The 16,258-nt window shown below is 45.5% G+C and overlaps 1 protein-coding gene across 6 annotated transcripts in view; it reads right to left on the bottom strand.

Annotated features, from left to right (window-relative positions):
* Positions 1 to 12: 12 nt before the first annotated feature.
* FBXL15 (F-box and leucine rich repeat protein 15) overlaps positions 13 to 16,258 on the bottom strand; it is a 33,811-nt gene continuing 17,565 nt past the window's right edge. For 4 of the 6 annotated variants that reach the window (XM_083440558.1, XM_083440559.1, XM_083440560.1 and 1 more), the window contains exons 3-5: positions 5,279 to 5,511; positions 3,072 to 3,574; positions 13 to 870 (exon numbers count right to left, since the gene is read on the bottom strand). In XM_083440558.1, the coding sequence (XP_083296684.1) occupies positions 681 to 870; positions 3,072 to 3,574; positions 5,279 to 5,511 (926 nt within the window). In that variant the 3' untranslated portion in view covers positions 13 to 680. Of the gene's footprint in view, positions 871 to 3,071; positions 3,575 to 4,081; positions 4,242 to 5,278; positions 5,512 to 16,258 lie in introns of those variants that run through there. The other 2 variants (XM_083440562.1, XM_083440561.1) reach the window with 2 other exon arrangements.

Genomic DNA, 16,258 nt, shown 5'->3' with positions numbered 1-16,258 from the left:
CCGCATACACAGAAGAAGCTACATGCACCAGCACAGGTGTTGTCCACATTTGCCCTTAAAAGCAGGAGGGTATTTGGAGAATGCCACTTTCCCCAGCAGTCTGGTAGCAGCACTCCCCTATCTACCCTGAAGCCTTTAAGGGCGCAACAGTCTGTTGCACACCTGAAGGAAGGATCTCTCCCCCCTCTCTCTAGGAGGGTGAGGACTTCTCCAGCACTCAACTAAAAGCAGAAAGGAAGTCATACTAATATTGCCAGCTGTCAATTCTCCAGTTATTATAGATTCCGCCCACCCACCCCAAAATCCCTATTTATCTTTGGAGGTCCACATGAAGTGCAGTTGGGTAAAATGGGTTCAACATCAATGCAACTGCCTGTCAGCAGTCGCTTCACAGCAGCAAGTCCAAAATCCAACTCTAGAATATCCTTGAACGTACATGCTACGTATCTGTTAGCCATGATGCATCAAAACACATCCTTGCTGTCCATTGTGATGCAAGTGGGTTTGTTTTTCTAATGCGCGTACAGGTTCCCAACAAAGGGTATTGGTAGCTCAGAACCAGCCCGGCTTGAAGGGATGAGAAGTAAACCCTCTCTGCCTCTTGAGCTCCTCAGCAGCGGTACCCGACAGGTCTTCCTGCAGACAGCCACCAGGGACCACTGGACAGTGCCTTGCCTTCATTAGATCTGAAGATTGATAAAAGGGGCAAAACCCACGACATCTTGCAAGAGAACCAGGGCGCGCTGTAGTGGAGGTTCCACGTCTACCTCCACACCACGATTGCGAAGGATGCTGAGGCTGGATTCTACCACGTCGTGGCAGTGCTTCACCTTCAGAGCACGCAGCTTGGGGCAGTACTCTGCCAAGGTCCTATCAAAAGAGAAGATGCAAGAAGTTTAGGTTTGCAGTCTCCTGCCAGCATCAGAGTTGCCCAAACCAGAATGATATTCCTTTAGGGTTGGCTGGGGTGGGGCTACAGCAATAAAGCACACATTTTGCATTCAGAAGGTCCTAGATTTAATCCCGGGCATCTCCAGTTAGGGACGCGGGTGGCGCTGTGGGTTAAAGCCTCAGTGCCTAGGGCTTGCCGATCGAAAGGTCGGCGGTTCGAATCCCCGCGGCGGGGTGCGCTCCCGCTGTTCGGTCCCAGCGCCTGCCAACCTAGCAGTTTGAAAGCACCCCGGGTGCAAGTAGATAAATAGGGACCGCTTACTAGCGGGAAGGTAAACGGCGTTTCCGTGTGCGGCTCTGGCTCGCCAGAGCAGCGATGTCACGCTGGCCACGTGACCCGGAAGTGTCTGCGGACAGCGCTGGCCCTTGGCCTCTTTGAGTGAGATGGGCGCACAACCCTAGAGTCTGTCAAGACTGGCCCGTACGGGCAGGGGTACCTTTACCTTTACCTTTTATCTCCAGTTAAGAGTGCCAAGACAGCAGGGTTATTGTTTCAGTCAACAGTACTGGGTTATATCAAACATTGGTTAATGTGTTATAAGAAAGCTGTTTACGTTCAGCACAGGTAGGCAAGGCTGGGAGGGAAATGGGGCCATCGGTTTAACGTTTAAGGAGGGTAAGAACTTAATAGCAGCCTTCTGGATCAGGCCAATGGCCCTTCTAGTCCAGTATCCTGTTCTCAGAGTAGTCAACCAGATGTCTGTAGGAATCCTGCAAGAAATTCAACAGCAAGCAGCAAAAAACCTCCATCCCTCATCTCTACTACTGTCCAGCTAATATCCAGCATATTGTCTCTGCTTATCATAGCAGAGAAAGACTAGAGATTAAGTTACATAACTGCTGTACGACGTGTGGGGTTTTTGCAGTTCTTTTGATACAGAAATTCAAGACAGAACGTGGTCTTGTAAATTAGTCAGCTTGGCCCAAGATTACAAGAAGACGTTCCATCTCGTAAAATGAAAAGTGGCTGTAAATACCCTTGGAGGGGCAGAGTAAAGTCTCTGGTAATTTAGGAAAGGGGTATTTGGTGTTCTTCCCCATGGCTTTCCCTACCTCTGCTAGCCCACAAGTCTCCAAGTAGCCTTTCAGAATACAAGTAATCTCTTTCCATTAACTGGTCTCTGAAAATTGGCCCAGCCAAAGTGATATGTGCAAACATATTGTAAGCCCACGATGCTGTAGAATTTGCATTTACTGCGGCTGGAGAAATTTAGGCTTCAGGCTGCAGAATCTGTACTTTTGGTATAGGTAAAGGTAAAGGGACCCCTGACCATGTATAGTCGTGGCCGACTCTGGGGTTGCGGCGCTCATCTCGTTTTATTGACCGAGGGAGCCGGCGTATAGCTTCCAGGTCATGTGGCCAGCATGACTAAGACTAATTTGAGACGACCTCCATGTTTTAATGTATTGATTTATGCTTGACTGCTTTTAATTGATTTCTCATTTCATTTGCCATATAAAATCTATCATCCTCCACCCCACCTGGTTTTTTATACTGGAATGACCTGTGGTTATAAGCAATAAACTGAATAAAAGCTATCATAATAGGATAGGATTTATATTGATTAGTGGTTAGTATGTCCAACTAGAACTGGGGAGACCTGGGTTTTAAAACCCACCCTACCAAAAGACTCACTGGGTGGCCTTGGGCCAGTCGCTATTTATCAGAGTTGTTATGAGGATGAAACCCTGTATTTTGCCTTGAGCTATTTGGGTGGCGCTGTGGGTTAAACCACTGAGCCTAGGACTTGCCGATCAGAAGGTCGGCGGTTCGAATCCCCGTAACAGGGTGAGCTCCCGTTGCTCGGTCCCTTCTCCTGCCAACCTAGCAGGTCAAAAGCACATCAAAGTGCAAGTAGATAAATAGGTATCGCTCTGGCGGGAAGGTAAACTGTGTTTCCGTGCGCTGCTCTGGTTCGCCAGAAGTGGCTTAGTCATGCTGGCCACATGACCTGGAAGCTGCACGCCGGCTCCCTCGGCCAATAAAGCGAGATGAGCACTGCAACCCCAGAGTCGGCCACGACTGGACTTAATGGTCAGGGGTCCCTTTACCTTTACTATTTGGGTGAAAGGCATGATATAAACACATTAAATACACACGCAACTGTTGCACCCATTACCTAATGGAGTTGTTCTTGACCCGCAGGCAGCCTGTGAGGTCGAGGTGCTCCAGTTCGGGACAGGCTTTGGCAATCTCCTCCACTGCCGTGTCACCCACATTCGCGTTGACAGCCAGCGAGAGGGACTTCAGTCTGTTACACCTCTGTGCAAGGTAACAGATGGCTTCATCTTTCAGCTGCCGACAGGCTGTAAGGTCCAGGGACTCAAGCTCCTTGCAGTGGTCAGCCAGGCTCCGCAGGGAGAGGCTGTCCACCCACTCGCAATGAGCCAGAGAAAGCCGGCGCAGATTGGGGCAGCTCAAAGAGATGGCCACCAGGGCATGGCGGCTCAGCTGCACGCAGCCATTCAACTCAATTTGCTGCAAATGGTGGTTCTGGCCAATCACAGGAAGCAGCTCCTTGTCAGACAGCCAATCGGAACAGTTCTGTAGTGCCAGCTGTTGCAACACCTCGTTGTCTTTTAGAAGGATGCAGAATGCAGCTTTCGGAATGTTTGGTCCCACCTGCCATAGGCAAGAAGACAAAATGGGTTGTTGCTGCAGCATTTTAATAATCCAAGCACTCTCTCGTCCAGCCCTAATTTTTGTTTGCAGAGCTAATAAATGCAATTGGTATGAAAGGGCAGGGTGTAAATTACAGAAAGATAATATCTGTAAATAATAATTAAAAAATTGAAGGGAGCAAGAGTATTTTAACCATCCTAAAATTACTTTGCATAAAGTAACTATTCCTGTTTGGACTCTGCATGCTCCTCTTGAGAGTTCAAACTACAGGCTTAAGTGCATTAAAGTAAGCATACTCTTCTAGAAACTTCTGTTATAATCTGGAGAATGCTTTTAAAAAAAAAAAAAAATTCACAAAGCGCGGCAGATAGCGATGGTGTTGCCGCTCAGTATCTTTTGCTAAATTGTTATATTAAAAAGAACAAAGCAGAAACAATCAGCCCCACACTCACTCTGCCACGTGACTGAATGCACACATTCTTACCACATGCACACCATTACCCATACCTGCCTAGAATCAAAGCAGCGCATGTTGGTGAGGTAAAGCTGAATGAGAGACTGAAACGCCTTGCTGACCCTCTGCAGGCTCAGGAGTTGCCTCAGAGGGAGATACGAGAGAACATGGGGCAAGAGGATGTCTTCCCAGGGCAGGTCCAGTAACTGCTTTCTGGAATAAAAAAAAGTACGTCAAGAAAGCAGCTGCTTAAAAAAGAGTGCGGCAGGGGGGTCCACATTGCATGAAAGTAATCATAAGAGAACTGCTTTAACAATCAAGCAGCGTGTGAACTTTGAAATAGATAAATATATGTAAGTAAATAAATAAATTTGTGCCCCGCTTCTTCCCTGACAGGATTTCGCCCACCTACAGAGCAGCGCCGGATTTAGGGCAGTGTGGGCAGGCTCCCCTGCACAGGTCTCCTAGCTGAGGCGACATCATTTAACCCAAAGTTTTGCCTTCGCCCCAGGGCCAGATTTAGATTTGATGAGGTCCTAAGCTACTGAAGGTAATGGGGTCCTTTATATGTCCAGCTGTCCTTTGTCAACAACCAGTTGTCGCTGTTTTTTGTGTTGAATATATGCTATATGGTAATTATGGACCTAATAGGTATCTAAAGCCATTTGCACATGCAGAATGCAGGCACCCTATATATAGGAATGAGCAAACCAGTGATATTTTAGGGAGCTGGCTAGCAGGCGGGGCCCATGACTTACATCATAGGAGCCTACACAACACAAAACACTGTTGCTGTATGTTGTACGCCGGCTCCCTCGGCCAGTAAAGCGAGATGAGCGCCCCAACCCCAGAGTTGGCCACGACTGGACCTAATGGTCAGGGATCCCTTTCATCTGTTACTTCCTCAGAGTCACTCCTCATACTCTAGTCCAACCCCCCCCCCCCCCGCGATGCAGGGATCTCCAGTACGGCACCCATGACAGATGCCCATCAAACCTCCACTTAGCATCCTACAACCTGAGGAGTTGGGGGTGGGGGGAGGGTCATCTCGTCCAACCCCCCGCAATGCAGAAAAACCTGCCCTGCGTGGTCTCGAACCGCCCACCTTCCGCTTACCAGACAGACGCCACCGGCTCTCTCCACCCCCACCGAGCCAGGTCTATAATTATATGACTCGGTGGGGAGGGTTTTTTTCCTCCCCAGACGCCCCCCCCCCTCTCCCCAGACGCCCATCCCCCGCCTCTCCGCACCTGGCGCCCGCCGGCCCCGAGTGCCGCGCTCCGCCCGGAGGCTCCATCCTTCTGAGCTGCCGGCAGGTGCACCGTCAGACAGACAGCCGCAGCCGCTGTCGCGTGAATGACGTCAGGGGCGTCGAAAGCGTCGCTTCTTTTTTGCGGCCTCTGCCGCTTCCTTACCCGGAGGGAGGGAAGGACCGCGCGCATAGAGCTATGAATGGTAGAGTAAACCTGCCCAGGTTGTCCTACTGTTTTTATTATTATTATTATTACCGCCATTTAATTACTCACAGGGACTCAAGGATGAAATAAAGGCGGCTGGAGACATAGGGAGGGGTGGAGCAAACCCATCCAGTTGTCTTAATGCGATTTGTTGTTATTATTATTATTACTATTATTTATTTGTATCCTGCCTTTCCCATTCCTTCACAGGGACCCAAGGCCGCTGACAGATAATATAAAGGCAGCTAAAAACTTATGGGGTGGCGAGTAAACCCAGGCAGTTATATTAATATGAAATATTATTATTATTTATTTATTTATTTATTTATTTATTTATTTATACCCTGCATTTTCCCCTTCACAGAGACTCGAGACAGCTGATATAAAATAAGGGAAGCTAAAACATGAGGGGGGGGGAGGAGTAAATCCCTCCAGTTGTCTTAATATGAAATGTTGTTGTTACTTATTTTTGCCTTTTCCCCCTTACAAGGATTAAAAGGCAGCTTACAGGTAAAATATGGGAACCTAAAAACATGGACAGGGAGGAGACAATCATTAAAAAGCAATTCAACATATGTGTTTGCTTTTAAATTATTGCTCCTGTGTCATGCCCTCCAATATTTCTCCAGTGAAACTAAGGATGCCCTGTTCATCATCATCATCATCATCATCATCATCTATCCCCACCCACATGACTGGGTTGCCCCAGCCACTCTGGGAGGCTTCCAACATATATAAAAACATAATAAAGCATTAAACAACTTCCCTATACAGGGCTGCCTTCAGGGGTCTTCTAAAGGTTGTATAGTTACTTATCTCCTTGCCTCGGGAGTCATGTCACTCCATACCCTCCAACATTTCTCTGATGAAAAGCAGGACATTCTGGGATCAAATCAGAAACCAGGACGGCTTCTGTAAATCCGGGACTGTCCTTGGAAAATATGGACACTTGCAGGGTCTGCTCTGTATGTGTGTGTGTCTGATGTATTGAAAACATACAAATTATTTTTTTTTAAATAATTTTTATTAATTTACAACAAAAACAAATCGTACATTATTTTCACATCCAAATTTTCACAAAGTCTTTCTTTTCTGGACTTCCTTCAGCTTTTCCGTAAATCTTTCGTAGTCATTATTGGTTTACGCATTTCTTATATTTATATTGTCATTATTTAAACCTTTTTTTCTCTATTTCCTTTAAACAATACCTCTCACGTTTCACAGTGCTTTTTTAAATCCCTCTAGCGTTATTTGGCCCTCACTTATACTCTCCAGATATTCAACAAATTTTCCCCAGTCTTCTGTGAACTTTTGGTCTCTTAAGTATCTGATCTTCCCAGTCATTTTATCCAGCTCAGCATAGTCTAGCAGCTTCCTTCTCCATTCTTCCATTGTCGGTATTTCCTGTTGTTTCCATTTCTGAGCCAGTAACACCCTTGCAGCTGTCACTGCATATTGAAAGAGCTTACTATCCTTTCTCTTTATCTCCTTTCCTAGAATGCCTAACAGAAAGACCCCTGGCTTCTTTGTAAATGTATATTGTAAAATCTTTTTCAATTCATTGTATATCATTTCCCAGAAGCCTTTCACTTTCTTACATTCCCACCATACAACATACAAATTATTATAATAAAAACAGCATGGCACCAACCTTTTCATTAAAAGCACCATAGGCGTAGGCAAGATTTGTTGCGGGGGGGGGGGGGCAGGACACCCACCTGTTGTCATCCTCTGTCCGGCTCTGTTTAGCAGATTCGGAATGAAATATCTCAACAACAGTTGCTTTAAATTACTTTCGTTTGACCCCAACTGCTCAGAAAAATCTGTCAAAAGCTTTCTACAATTTCTTTTAGTTAATTATTTTTATTTCCTTACTTGATTTAGGTGGAGACAGTTGCCCTCCCGGCTTCGCCTATGAAAAGCAGTCAGTTACCAAAGGCCGGTTGGAATAGGAAGGCCGTCAACTGCTGGCAGAAGGACAGACAGCAAGGAAGGAGCCAGTCTAGCTTCTCCAGGGAGGTAGTTCGGGAAGCAGCCACCAGTGAGAAGCCCCTTTCCCGCATCCCTACCAAGCATGCCAGTGAGGGTGGTGAGATCAAGAGAAGGGCCTCTCCTGAAGATCTCAAAACCCGGGAAGGTTTGTAGGAGGGAATACAGTCTTCCAGATAGCTTGGGCTTTATAAATTTATTTATTTTGTCGAAACAGTGGGTTTGTAATAACAAGGTTGTGTTCTGCACATATAGTCGAAAGTAAGATTCCATTTTGGTTGCTGTTGCTAGTTCCTTCTTTACCAATAGCCACAGGCCACAGATCGAACTCTTGCCCAACTCTTGCATTAAAATCACCCAGGAGGATATCCTCCTCTGATGGGATGGTATCCAGCTGAGAGTAAATTGTTTTCTTTAATGTCTCTGTTGGCATCCAGTGTTGGTGCATAAGCACTTAGAATAGTAGCCTGTTGGTTTTTGGCGAGTTTTATTTGAAGGGTTGAAAGTCGCTCATTAATTCTACTAGGGACTTTTCACAAGATTGTTTTTGATAGCAAAGCCTACTCCGTGTATTTGACGTTCTTGTTCAGGTAGACCTTTCCAGAAAAAGTGTAGCCTCCTTTTTCTTCCTTCAGTTGTCCCTCTCCTGCTCTTCGAGTTTCTTGAAGCGCTGCAATATTGATGTTAAAACGGCACAACTCGCTTGCAATGATGGCAGTCCTGCGTTCGGGATTCTCATTATCCGTGTTATCCAACAAAGTCCGTATATTCCATGTTCCAAAGCTCAATTGTCTTTTATGATCGCTGGGTGGTGACCCCACTGGGAGCAGTAATCCAGTCAGGGAAAATGGAAGGTAGATTTTATATATATATATATATATAAGGCACCTTTTCTAGCCTCTCCCCCTTTTCAGGGTGACCAGTGGATCCTAAATAGGACTGCTCAGTCATGAATACAGCTGCCAAGATACTCAACTGCCGCATTCCTTGAGTCAGAATGACTGAATCTGTATCTACCGCCCAAGTGCTAGTTCATGACTAGGGCCTTTCAGATTTCATGGTTCCCCCATTACCATTTGCCAATCGTCATGGGACTTTTTTGGGTTTGGGATGAGTTTCTGGAAGATATCTGTGCAAGAATTTGTTTTGTGTGTGTAGATCAGTGCATGCTGACCAATGCACAGTCTTCACAGTAAGGCTCTATTCCGATGGCAAGAGTATCACAACAACAGATTCCTATCTGCTACAGCCTTCATCCGCCTTCACAGCCATTATAACATGCCACTTATTATCTTTCGCCTGTTCTGCCGTTGAAGACTTCTTGGCTCCTTCTTTGTCTAGCTCCTCCCCTTTGAGCTTACTGCCTTGGGTGACCCTGCTGAGAGCACGAGACTCCCATCAGCTTCACTCACAAGGATCATAGGAATGTGCAAGCCCACTCACCACAATGAGGTGATGATCCAGTGAGTGAGGCATTTAAATAGCCAGACTTTAAAAGGGGAGCAATCTATTTCACCAAAAAAATAGTTGGGTTAGAAAGAGTATGAACTCTCCTTTTTGCTGCTCCCTTTTGTTGCTGGTTGGACATACTGCTGTCCAGGGACACTAGACTCTGGTATTAAAGCAGGGTGGGGGGAACTGAGTGGCCACTTTTCCAGGGGCCGCATGCCAATGGTGGGTGAGATAGTGACATCCATCTGTCTCAAGAGACAATGAAAGAGTGCACCATCGGGGGTAAAGTCAAATTGTTGGAGAGTTACAGCGCCTGCTGTGGCTGTAGAGACCAATACAGGGGAGACATGTTTTATTGCAGCTGGGGCAGAGGAAGGCATCCCGTTTTGCTGTTACAGGTGTGCCATGGCTTTTCTTCTCTCTGTGCTCCTACCAGCAGTCATTTCTCCTCTAGTCACTTGGTGACCCTTGCTGCACCACCCTGACCCTATAAGTGCCAGGATTTCAACTCAAAAGCAGTGAGCAAAGTTGTTGTTGTTGTTGTTGTTCACACCTTTTCCCTGGTTCGAAGATGCTTGATGCCCTTTGCTTGTTCTCTGACCCCTTTGGGGGCAAATAAATGGATGAATCAAGCAACCTTGCTCATGAAAAATAAGTTTAAAAAAAATGCTTATCTATCTTCTTCAAACGGGATGCTATTGCAGTCCGCTGACGTTTTCTTGAATCAGAGACATGCCTCCTCCCTACCCAGTTAGCCAGTTTCTCACTGGCATCGCAACAATTCTCCATCAGCACAGGTAATGTTCTCACCTGAAGGATCTGAGCCAGTCCTGTCCATCCCTGGGGCAGTAGGCCACTCAAAAATGACGTGGACTCATCCTTACAGACCAAGGGATAGACTTCATGCTTTCAGCAGCGATGCCCAAAATCCTCCTCCATCTCTGCAGAGCTTTCTTTCTTCCCGAAACAAATACTCCAAAAACAAATACTTAGATTGCTCTAAGACAGAGTGAGGAGGTGGTAAGGAACTGGGAGTTTGGTGTCTTAATTCTCTATATTGCCGCACAAAACTTGGGACACCTGACACGTCCAGACTTAACATGAATTTGCTGTCACACTTGTGAAGAGTTCAACATGGGGTTGGGTCCACTGAGAATAGCTTGTCAAAAGACCCTCCCAAACTTGGATATGCTTTTCTTCTGACTATGCCCATGAAGGAGAAAGCAAACCGTTTCACTTGAAGCATGTAAACTGGTCCTGAAAACGATGTTTTGAGAATAATCCAGCCATGATTGGGGAGGGATGTTCCCCTAGGATTCTGAATTTTCATGGGTAGTGACAGAATCAGAATACAGAAACCACAAAGAAATTCAGCTTACAGCTTAAGAGATGTGATTTTTTTCCTGTATAATTCTCTCTCTAATGCCACAAAGCTCCAGCTAATAAAAATACTAGCTAAGGTAACTAACCCAATAACTCTCTCCACACTCCTCTTTGTCTCCTGATTTCAAGTCACAGATCTGAGATGGGGGGGGGGGTTGTCCCATCACTTTATCCTGGAAAACCCGCTGTTTCCTGCTGAATTGGAACAAACATCCATGGGGGGGGGGCTGATGGGACCAAAAACAGCCTCTTGGATCCATGAAACCACTTGAAATCACGGGACAAACAGAAGTGTGGAAGGCTGTAACTTCCTAACTACTCTCTCTTAAGTCTGCTCAAATACCTGCTTTTTCCAAAGACATTTGACAAGTTTTCCAGCAGGGGGAGGTGTCACAATGGAAGACATGTCACCATTACTGTTACTTAGCAACCTTGCTCAACAATTTAGATTCATAGAATCATAGAATTGTTGAGTTGGAAGGGACCCCGAGGGTCATCAAATCCCACCCCCCTGCAATACATTGTTCCTCTAAATATTAGTGTTTTAAATCTTTCTATTTAATTCCGTTCATTTTTAATTACTTTTAAAAAGATTCTAAACTCCTCCAGCGCATTGCAGCGCAATGTGTCCAATCATAAAATCGCAATACAGTGGTACCTTGGGTTAAGAACTTAATTCGTTCTGGAGGTCTGTTCTTAACCTGAAGCACCACTTTAGCTAATGGGGCCTTCTGCTGCTGCGCCGCCGCCGCCGCTGCACGATTTCTGTTCTCATCCTGAAGCAAAGTTCTTAACCCAAGGTAATATTTCTGGGTTAGCGGAGTCTGTAACCTGAAGCGTATGTAACCTGAAGCGTATGTAACCAGAGGTACCAATGTATGAGAAAACAACATAATACTTTTCAAAGAAAAACAATTTTAAAATAATACTTGAAGCAGAAGAGGCCACACCCAAAGTTTGTAACCTGGGGCCAGAAAGATTGTAGTGCAGCTATTCCATGTGTGTTTTACTGCATTACATATTCCATTCATGCTTTACTACATGAGCATTTTAAGTTTTCTCAGTTGTTTAAACCTTGAAGCCAAATACAGTGGTACCTTGGAAGTCGAATGGAATCCATTCCGGAAGTCCATTTGACTTCCAAAACATTCGGAAACCAAGGCACGGCTTCCAATTGGCTACAGGAAGCTCCTGCAGCCAATTGGAAGCCGCGGAAGTCACTTCGGATGTTCGGGTTCCAAAGAACGTTCGCAAACTGGAACACTCACTTCCGGGGTTGCGGTGTTTGGGAGCCAAAATGTTTGACTCGCAAAGCGTTCGAGATCCAAGGTACGACTGTACAGTGGTGCCTCGCAAGACGAAATTAATTCGTTCTGTGAGTCTCTTCGTCTAGCGCTTTTTTCGTCTTGCGAAGCAACCCGATTAGCGCTATTAGCGGTTTAGCGGCTATTAGCGGCTATTAACGGCTTGAGGGATTAGCGGATTAGCTGCTAAAAGGCTATTAGCGGTTTAGCGGCTTAGAAAAAGGGGGTGGGGAGCGGAAAAAAATCTCAAGACTCGCAAGACATTTTCGTCTTGCGAAGCAAGCCCATAAGGAAATTTGTCCTGCGAAGCGCATTGAAAAACGGAAAACCCTTTCGTCTAGCGGGTTTTCCGTCTTGCGAGGCATTCATCTTGCGGGGTACCACTGTATTTCAAATTACCCAAAAGTTACAGAGTGGCAAGATATGGTTTTGCCATCTGCACATAAAGAAGACACAGAAACAATGAAAACATATTTGCACCACAAAATTTTTAGGTTGACCCCTTTGGCACCCAGGCTCTTTTAAGGCAATTAATCAATTGTCTGCTCTTCACCAGCAAGGTTCCAGGGCAGATTGCAACAATTTAATATTCAGAATTAAAAACAGTTCAGACCTATTGCAGTCACAAGAATGGGGGGGTATCCTGAAAACACATCTCTCAGATGTCAAAGGCCAGGTGTACCTTCACGGAAAGCTGTATTGTGAAGATGCTGGGCACACACCTCTGTGGGGAAGGAATTCCACAATTTAGGGGCTGCCGCAGAGAATGCTCTCTCCTGGGCTATCACCCCCTGAACTACTGAGGGTGGCAGAACTACCAAATGGGTCCTCTCTGCTTATCTTAATGCCTGAGGGGGCCTGTAGGGAAGGATGCAGTCTCAGATATTTGGGACCCAAATAATCCACCTTACTGTGACTGGCTAGCTCAGTTGGTAGAGCATGAGACACTTACCGTAATCTCCGGGTGGTAAGTTCAAGCCCCTCATTGGGCAAAAGGTTCCTGCATTGCAGGGCGTTGGATTAGATGAGCCTTGTGGTCCGTTTCCAACTCTACAATTCTATGATTCCACTACAGCCTAATAATTAGAGTCTTAATTCTTAAAGACCATTAAAGACCACAGCACTAAGTTTAAGAAGCAGGCAATAAACTACCCCCCCATCCCCATATTTTAAGAAGAGGAAGTGTGTTTGGCATCTGGTCACCTGTGTCCACACCCTACTTGGTATTAATATACCGTATTTTTCGCCCTATAGGACGCACCGGCCCATAGGATGCACCTAGATTTTGGGGGGGGGAAATAAAGGGGAAAAAATTATTTTCCCCCCCCAGGCGCGGGGCTGGGGCGGGGGAAGCCTGAGCTTCCCCCCCCCAGCCCCCAGAAAGGGTCCAAGAGCAATGGCGAAGGTGAGCACACATTCGCCATCGCTCTCGGAGCTTGCGGGGCTGCGGGCGGGGGAAGCCGGAGCTTCCCCCACCCCCAGCCCCCAGAACGGGTCGGAGAGCTTGCGCGGCTGGGGGCAGGGGAAGCCCGAGCTTCCCCCGATCCCAGCCCCCAGAACGGGTCCCAGAGCGATGGCGAAGCTGCGGGGCTGGCGGCATAGCTTCCTGAAGTCTGGAGAGCAAGACCCCTCTCGCTCTCCAGGCTTCAGCGAAAGCCTGCATTCGCCCCATAGGACGCACACACATTTCCCCTTCATTTTTGGAGGGGAAAAAGTGCGTCCTATAGGGCGAAAAATACGGTAATAAAAGAACTATCTCAGGCTTGGAAATTCTGGTCTGAAATTGTTGCGTTGAGAAAAGGATAACCGCTGTCCTTTCTTTCCCTGGCACATAACTTACAAATGTCAAATCTTCCTGAAAACTAGAATTGCTGCTGCTGGCATTTCTGAAAATATCAACAATCAAACCAGAAATTCTCTCAAAGGGCCAACTAGAGTTAGATTTATATTAGCTTATCCCCTAACCAATGGCACACTGGTTATAAAAAAAAGTTTTCAGTCGTTGTATCCCATTCAGAATGCTCTAAATGTGTTATTAGTTTCTCAGCCACTATCTGGCCAGTGTTTTGAGCAGTTGGTGTACTTTCTCTATACATTAGTATGATTTCAGTTTCTATCTTGCCCTTCCTCCCAAAGCAGCCCAGGGTGGCAGACCTTTCAATAACGAAACATTTTATTAAAAAAATAAAAATCTGAAAACAGTTTAAACATTCTGAAAACCCAGAGTTGCCAGGAACAGTGCCTTTCAGCCATCAAATGCATTATAAACATATTATTTTTTTGGAATTGCAATACAAACCAGGATGTTATACTGTATCTTGGAGGTTTGGACAGCATATTGCCTCCCTGAGATTTTCCTTTGAATGGCACTAACTGTTCATCAACTGTAACATTTGCAAACATCCCCCTGGTTGTACACAGCAGCAAGCTTGTCTCTTGCACTGATAGTTCAGCATTAAAGCTGATAATCAAATATGAGGACTTGACTGATTCTTCTGAAGAGGGCAAGTCAATAACGCATTTTGCCAAGATCTTCCCATGAACAGAGACAAGGTTTCAGATTCATTAAGTGCCTTGTGACATTTCAGGGGCTGAAAAAAATGACATTGTAATAGACAAATCACTCACTTCCTTTAACATCACCACAATTTGTATTAGAGTCAACAGCACTCCATGAAACCTTTATACAAACCTGAAGTGTACACTTGTAAGAGGAGAACCAGGAGTTGTGCTGTGTACAGAACTGCAGGATCAAGCTGAGTGTCAGAACAAAGAGAATTCACTGGAACACAAAACCGTAAAGAGGACCACGGCTCCTTAACCAAACCTCAGTCCAAAGAAGAAACCTTTTATAGCTCTTTCTATCTAGGAGAGACCAGAGGGCTGTCTGGGTGGGTGAAGCCAGTCTGGGAAACGCTCAAAGCAGCAGTTCTGCGGTTCACCCAGAAGAGGCAGCTGCAGGCAGCTGAGGATTCCAGATCCTAGCCCTAATGATTTCTGACAAAATAAGAGTGATTGCTCACATTTCATGTCAGGCAGGATCGTACGCCAGTGCCTCCATGGGCAGGCTATCTTCAACCCAAAACAAATGTTCTGGTCCAGAAAGGACAGAAAGCAAAGTCTTTTGAATCAGCATCAGGAGCTGGTACCATATAAAGCCTCGAAAATGATATTATAAATTAAGTGGCCACGCTGCAAAATTCTTGATGCCGAAGATAACAGAACTTTTAGCTCCTTGATGAAGCCATATATAATGGATCCCAGGGCTTTTACAGTAATTTCAGATTATTGGGTGTGCAAAATAATATTCTGTAGCAGAATGAGAGGAACTATCTAATAAATTCTAATATGTGCCTGTGACAGCCATGCAACCACGTTCCATATGGCACTGACAATAGCAAGGGAGGTTGGGCGGGAGTAGAGAGAAATTGTATTTTCTGAGCTACACAGCATCCCATTTTAAGTGCTGAAAAAAATACCATATCCCTGCAACAGAAACATTTCCCCAGAAAACAGCATCTGATTTGACCACAGTACCTTGGAAACTGCTGCATATTCTCGACTGCCTGGAAATGCCCTTGTAGGGCAGTGGCCATTGATGGCTGCTGTCTTTGCCCATGTGTTCTGGAGCTGTCCCTTCAGCACCACAGTAGCTTTTCCAGCCAAAGTCCCAGAACTGGGGTTTTTTACTTGGGTATGTAAGTAGAAGCCACACATACACCACCACCCAGAATGGCTACCATGAATGCTAAACAGAAGCTTCACTGCAGATATTGACACAGATGTTGAGAATTTCTACATGCTGCAGACAAGACTAAGATCACCGGTCACAGGGAAACCAATTTCTGAGGATGTGGAACTTTCAAAGCAGAGAGGTCCTTTTTGATGAAGGAAATTCCTGCTCCGACTCCCCAATAAAGCCTTAGATATGCATTATTGTGATGAAGAAGAGGATACATTGTCCAGTAGGACACAGTTAATACATCGTGAAGCCTCAGGTGGGAAGTTCCAATTGCTACAAGAATGAATAGATGTGGAGTCTACATGATATAAAGGGGGCAGCAAAAAGAAAGTCAGCTCTGGTGAGATGAATCTGTCGGTTTTATCATTTTCTTGCCAAATATGGGACTGTGTACTAACAGCGCAGCTGCATTATAGTCTCCATCACATGCATAAATCCACAATGCTTATTTAGCTGAAAGGAGTGAAATAAGGAAGATGGGCACTGTACTCTCTGCTGCCTTATGTGCAGTTACCATAACAACTCCACATAAGTCTTCAATAAAAATAGAAGCTATTATTCCCTCCTGCATTTGCTCTTGGTTTGGCCAGCCTCAAAATAACTTATCTCAAAGATTTATATGATGCTTTTAAATGCAGTTAGTTTCCAAATCAGCATACACTTATTATTATTATTTTTAAAAAATGATTTAAACAGCAACCCAATGAAGTGCAATAGCAGCATTTTTTAAAAAGCGGTATCTATTAATGATAATCAGCTTATAAAAGCAAGAAAAATACTGATTGAAGTTTCAGCAAATAAGAAGTTTTAAGAACTGGCACCTAAAACTTAACAACGAAGATGCCAGACAGATATCCGTGGCAGGGTTGCACCACAAAAAAGCCCTCTCTTCTGTTGTCAGCT

This window comes from Podarcis tiliguerta, assembly GCF_965153285.1.
Source record: "Podarcis tiliguerta genome assembly, chromosome: 5".
Classification (NCBI taxonomy): Eukaryota; Metazoa; Chordata; class Lepidosauria; order Squamata; family Lacertidae; genus Podarcis; species Podarcis tiliguerta.
Note: the sequence above shows the minus strand (reverse complement) of the source record. Positions and strands in the feature narration are given on the sequence as shown.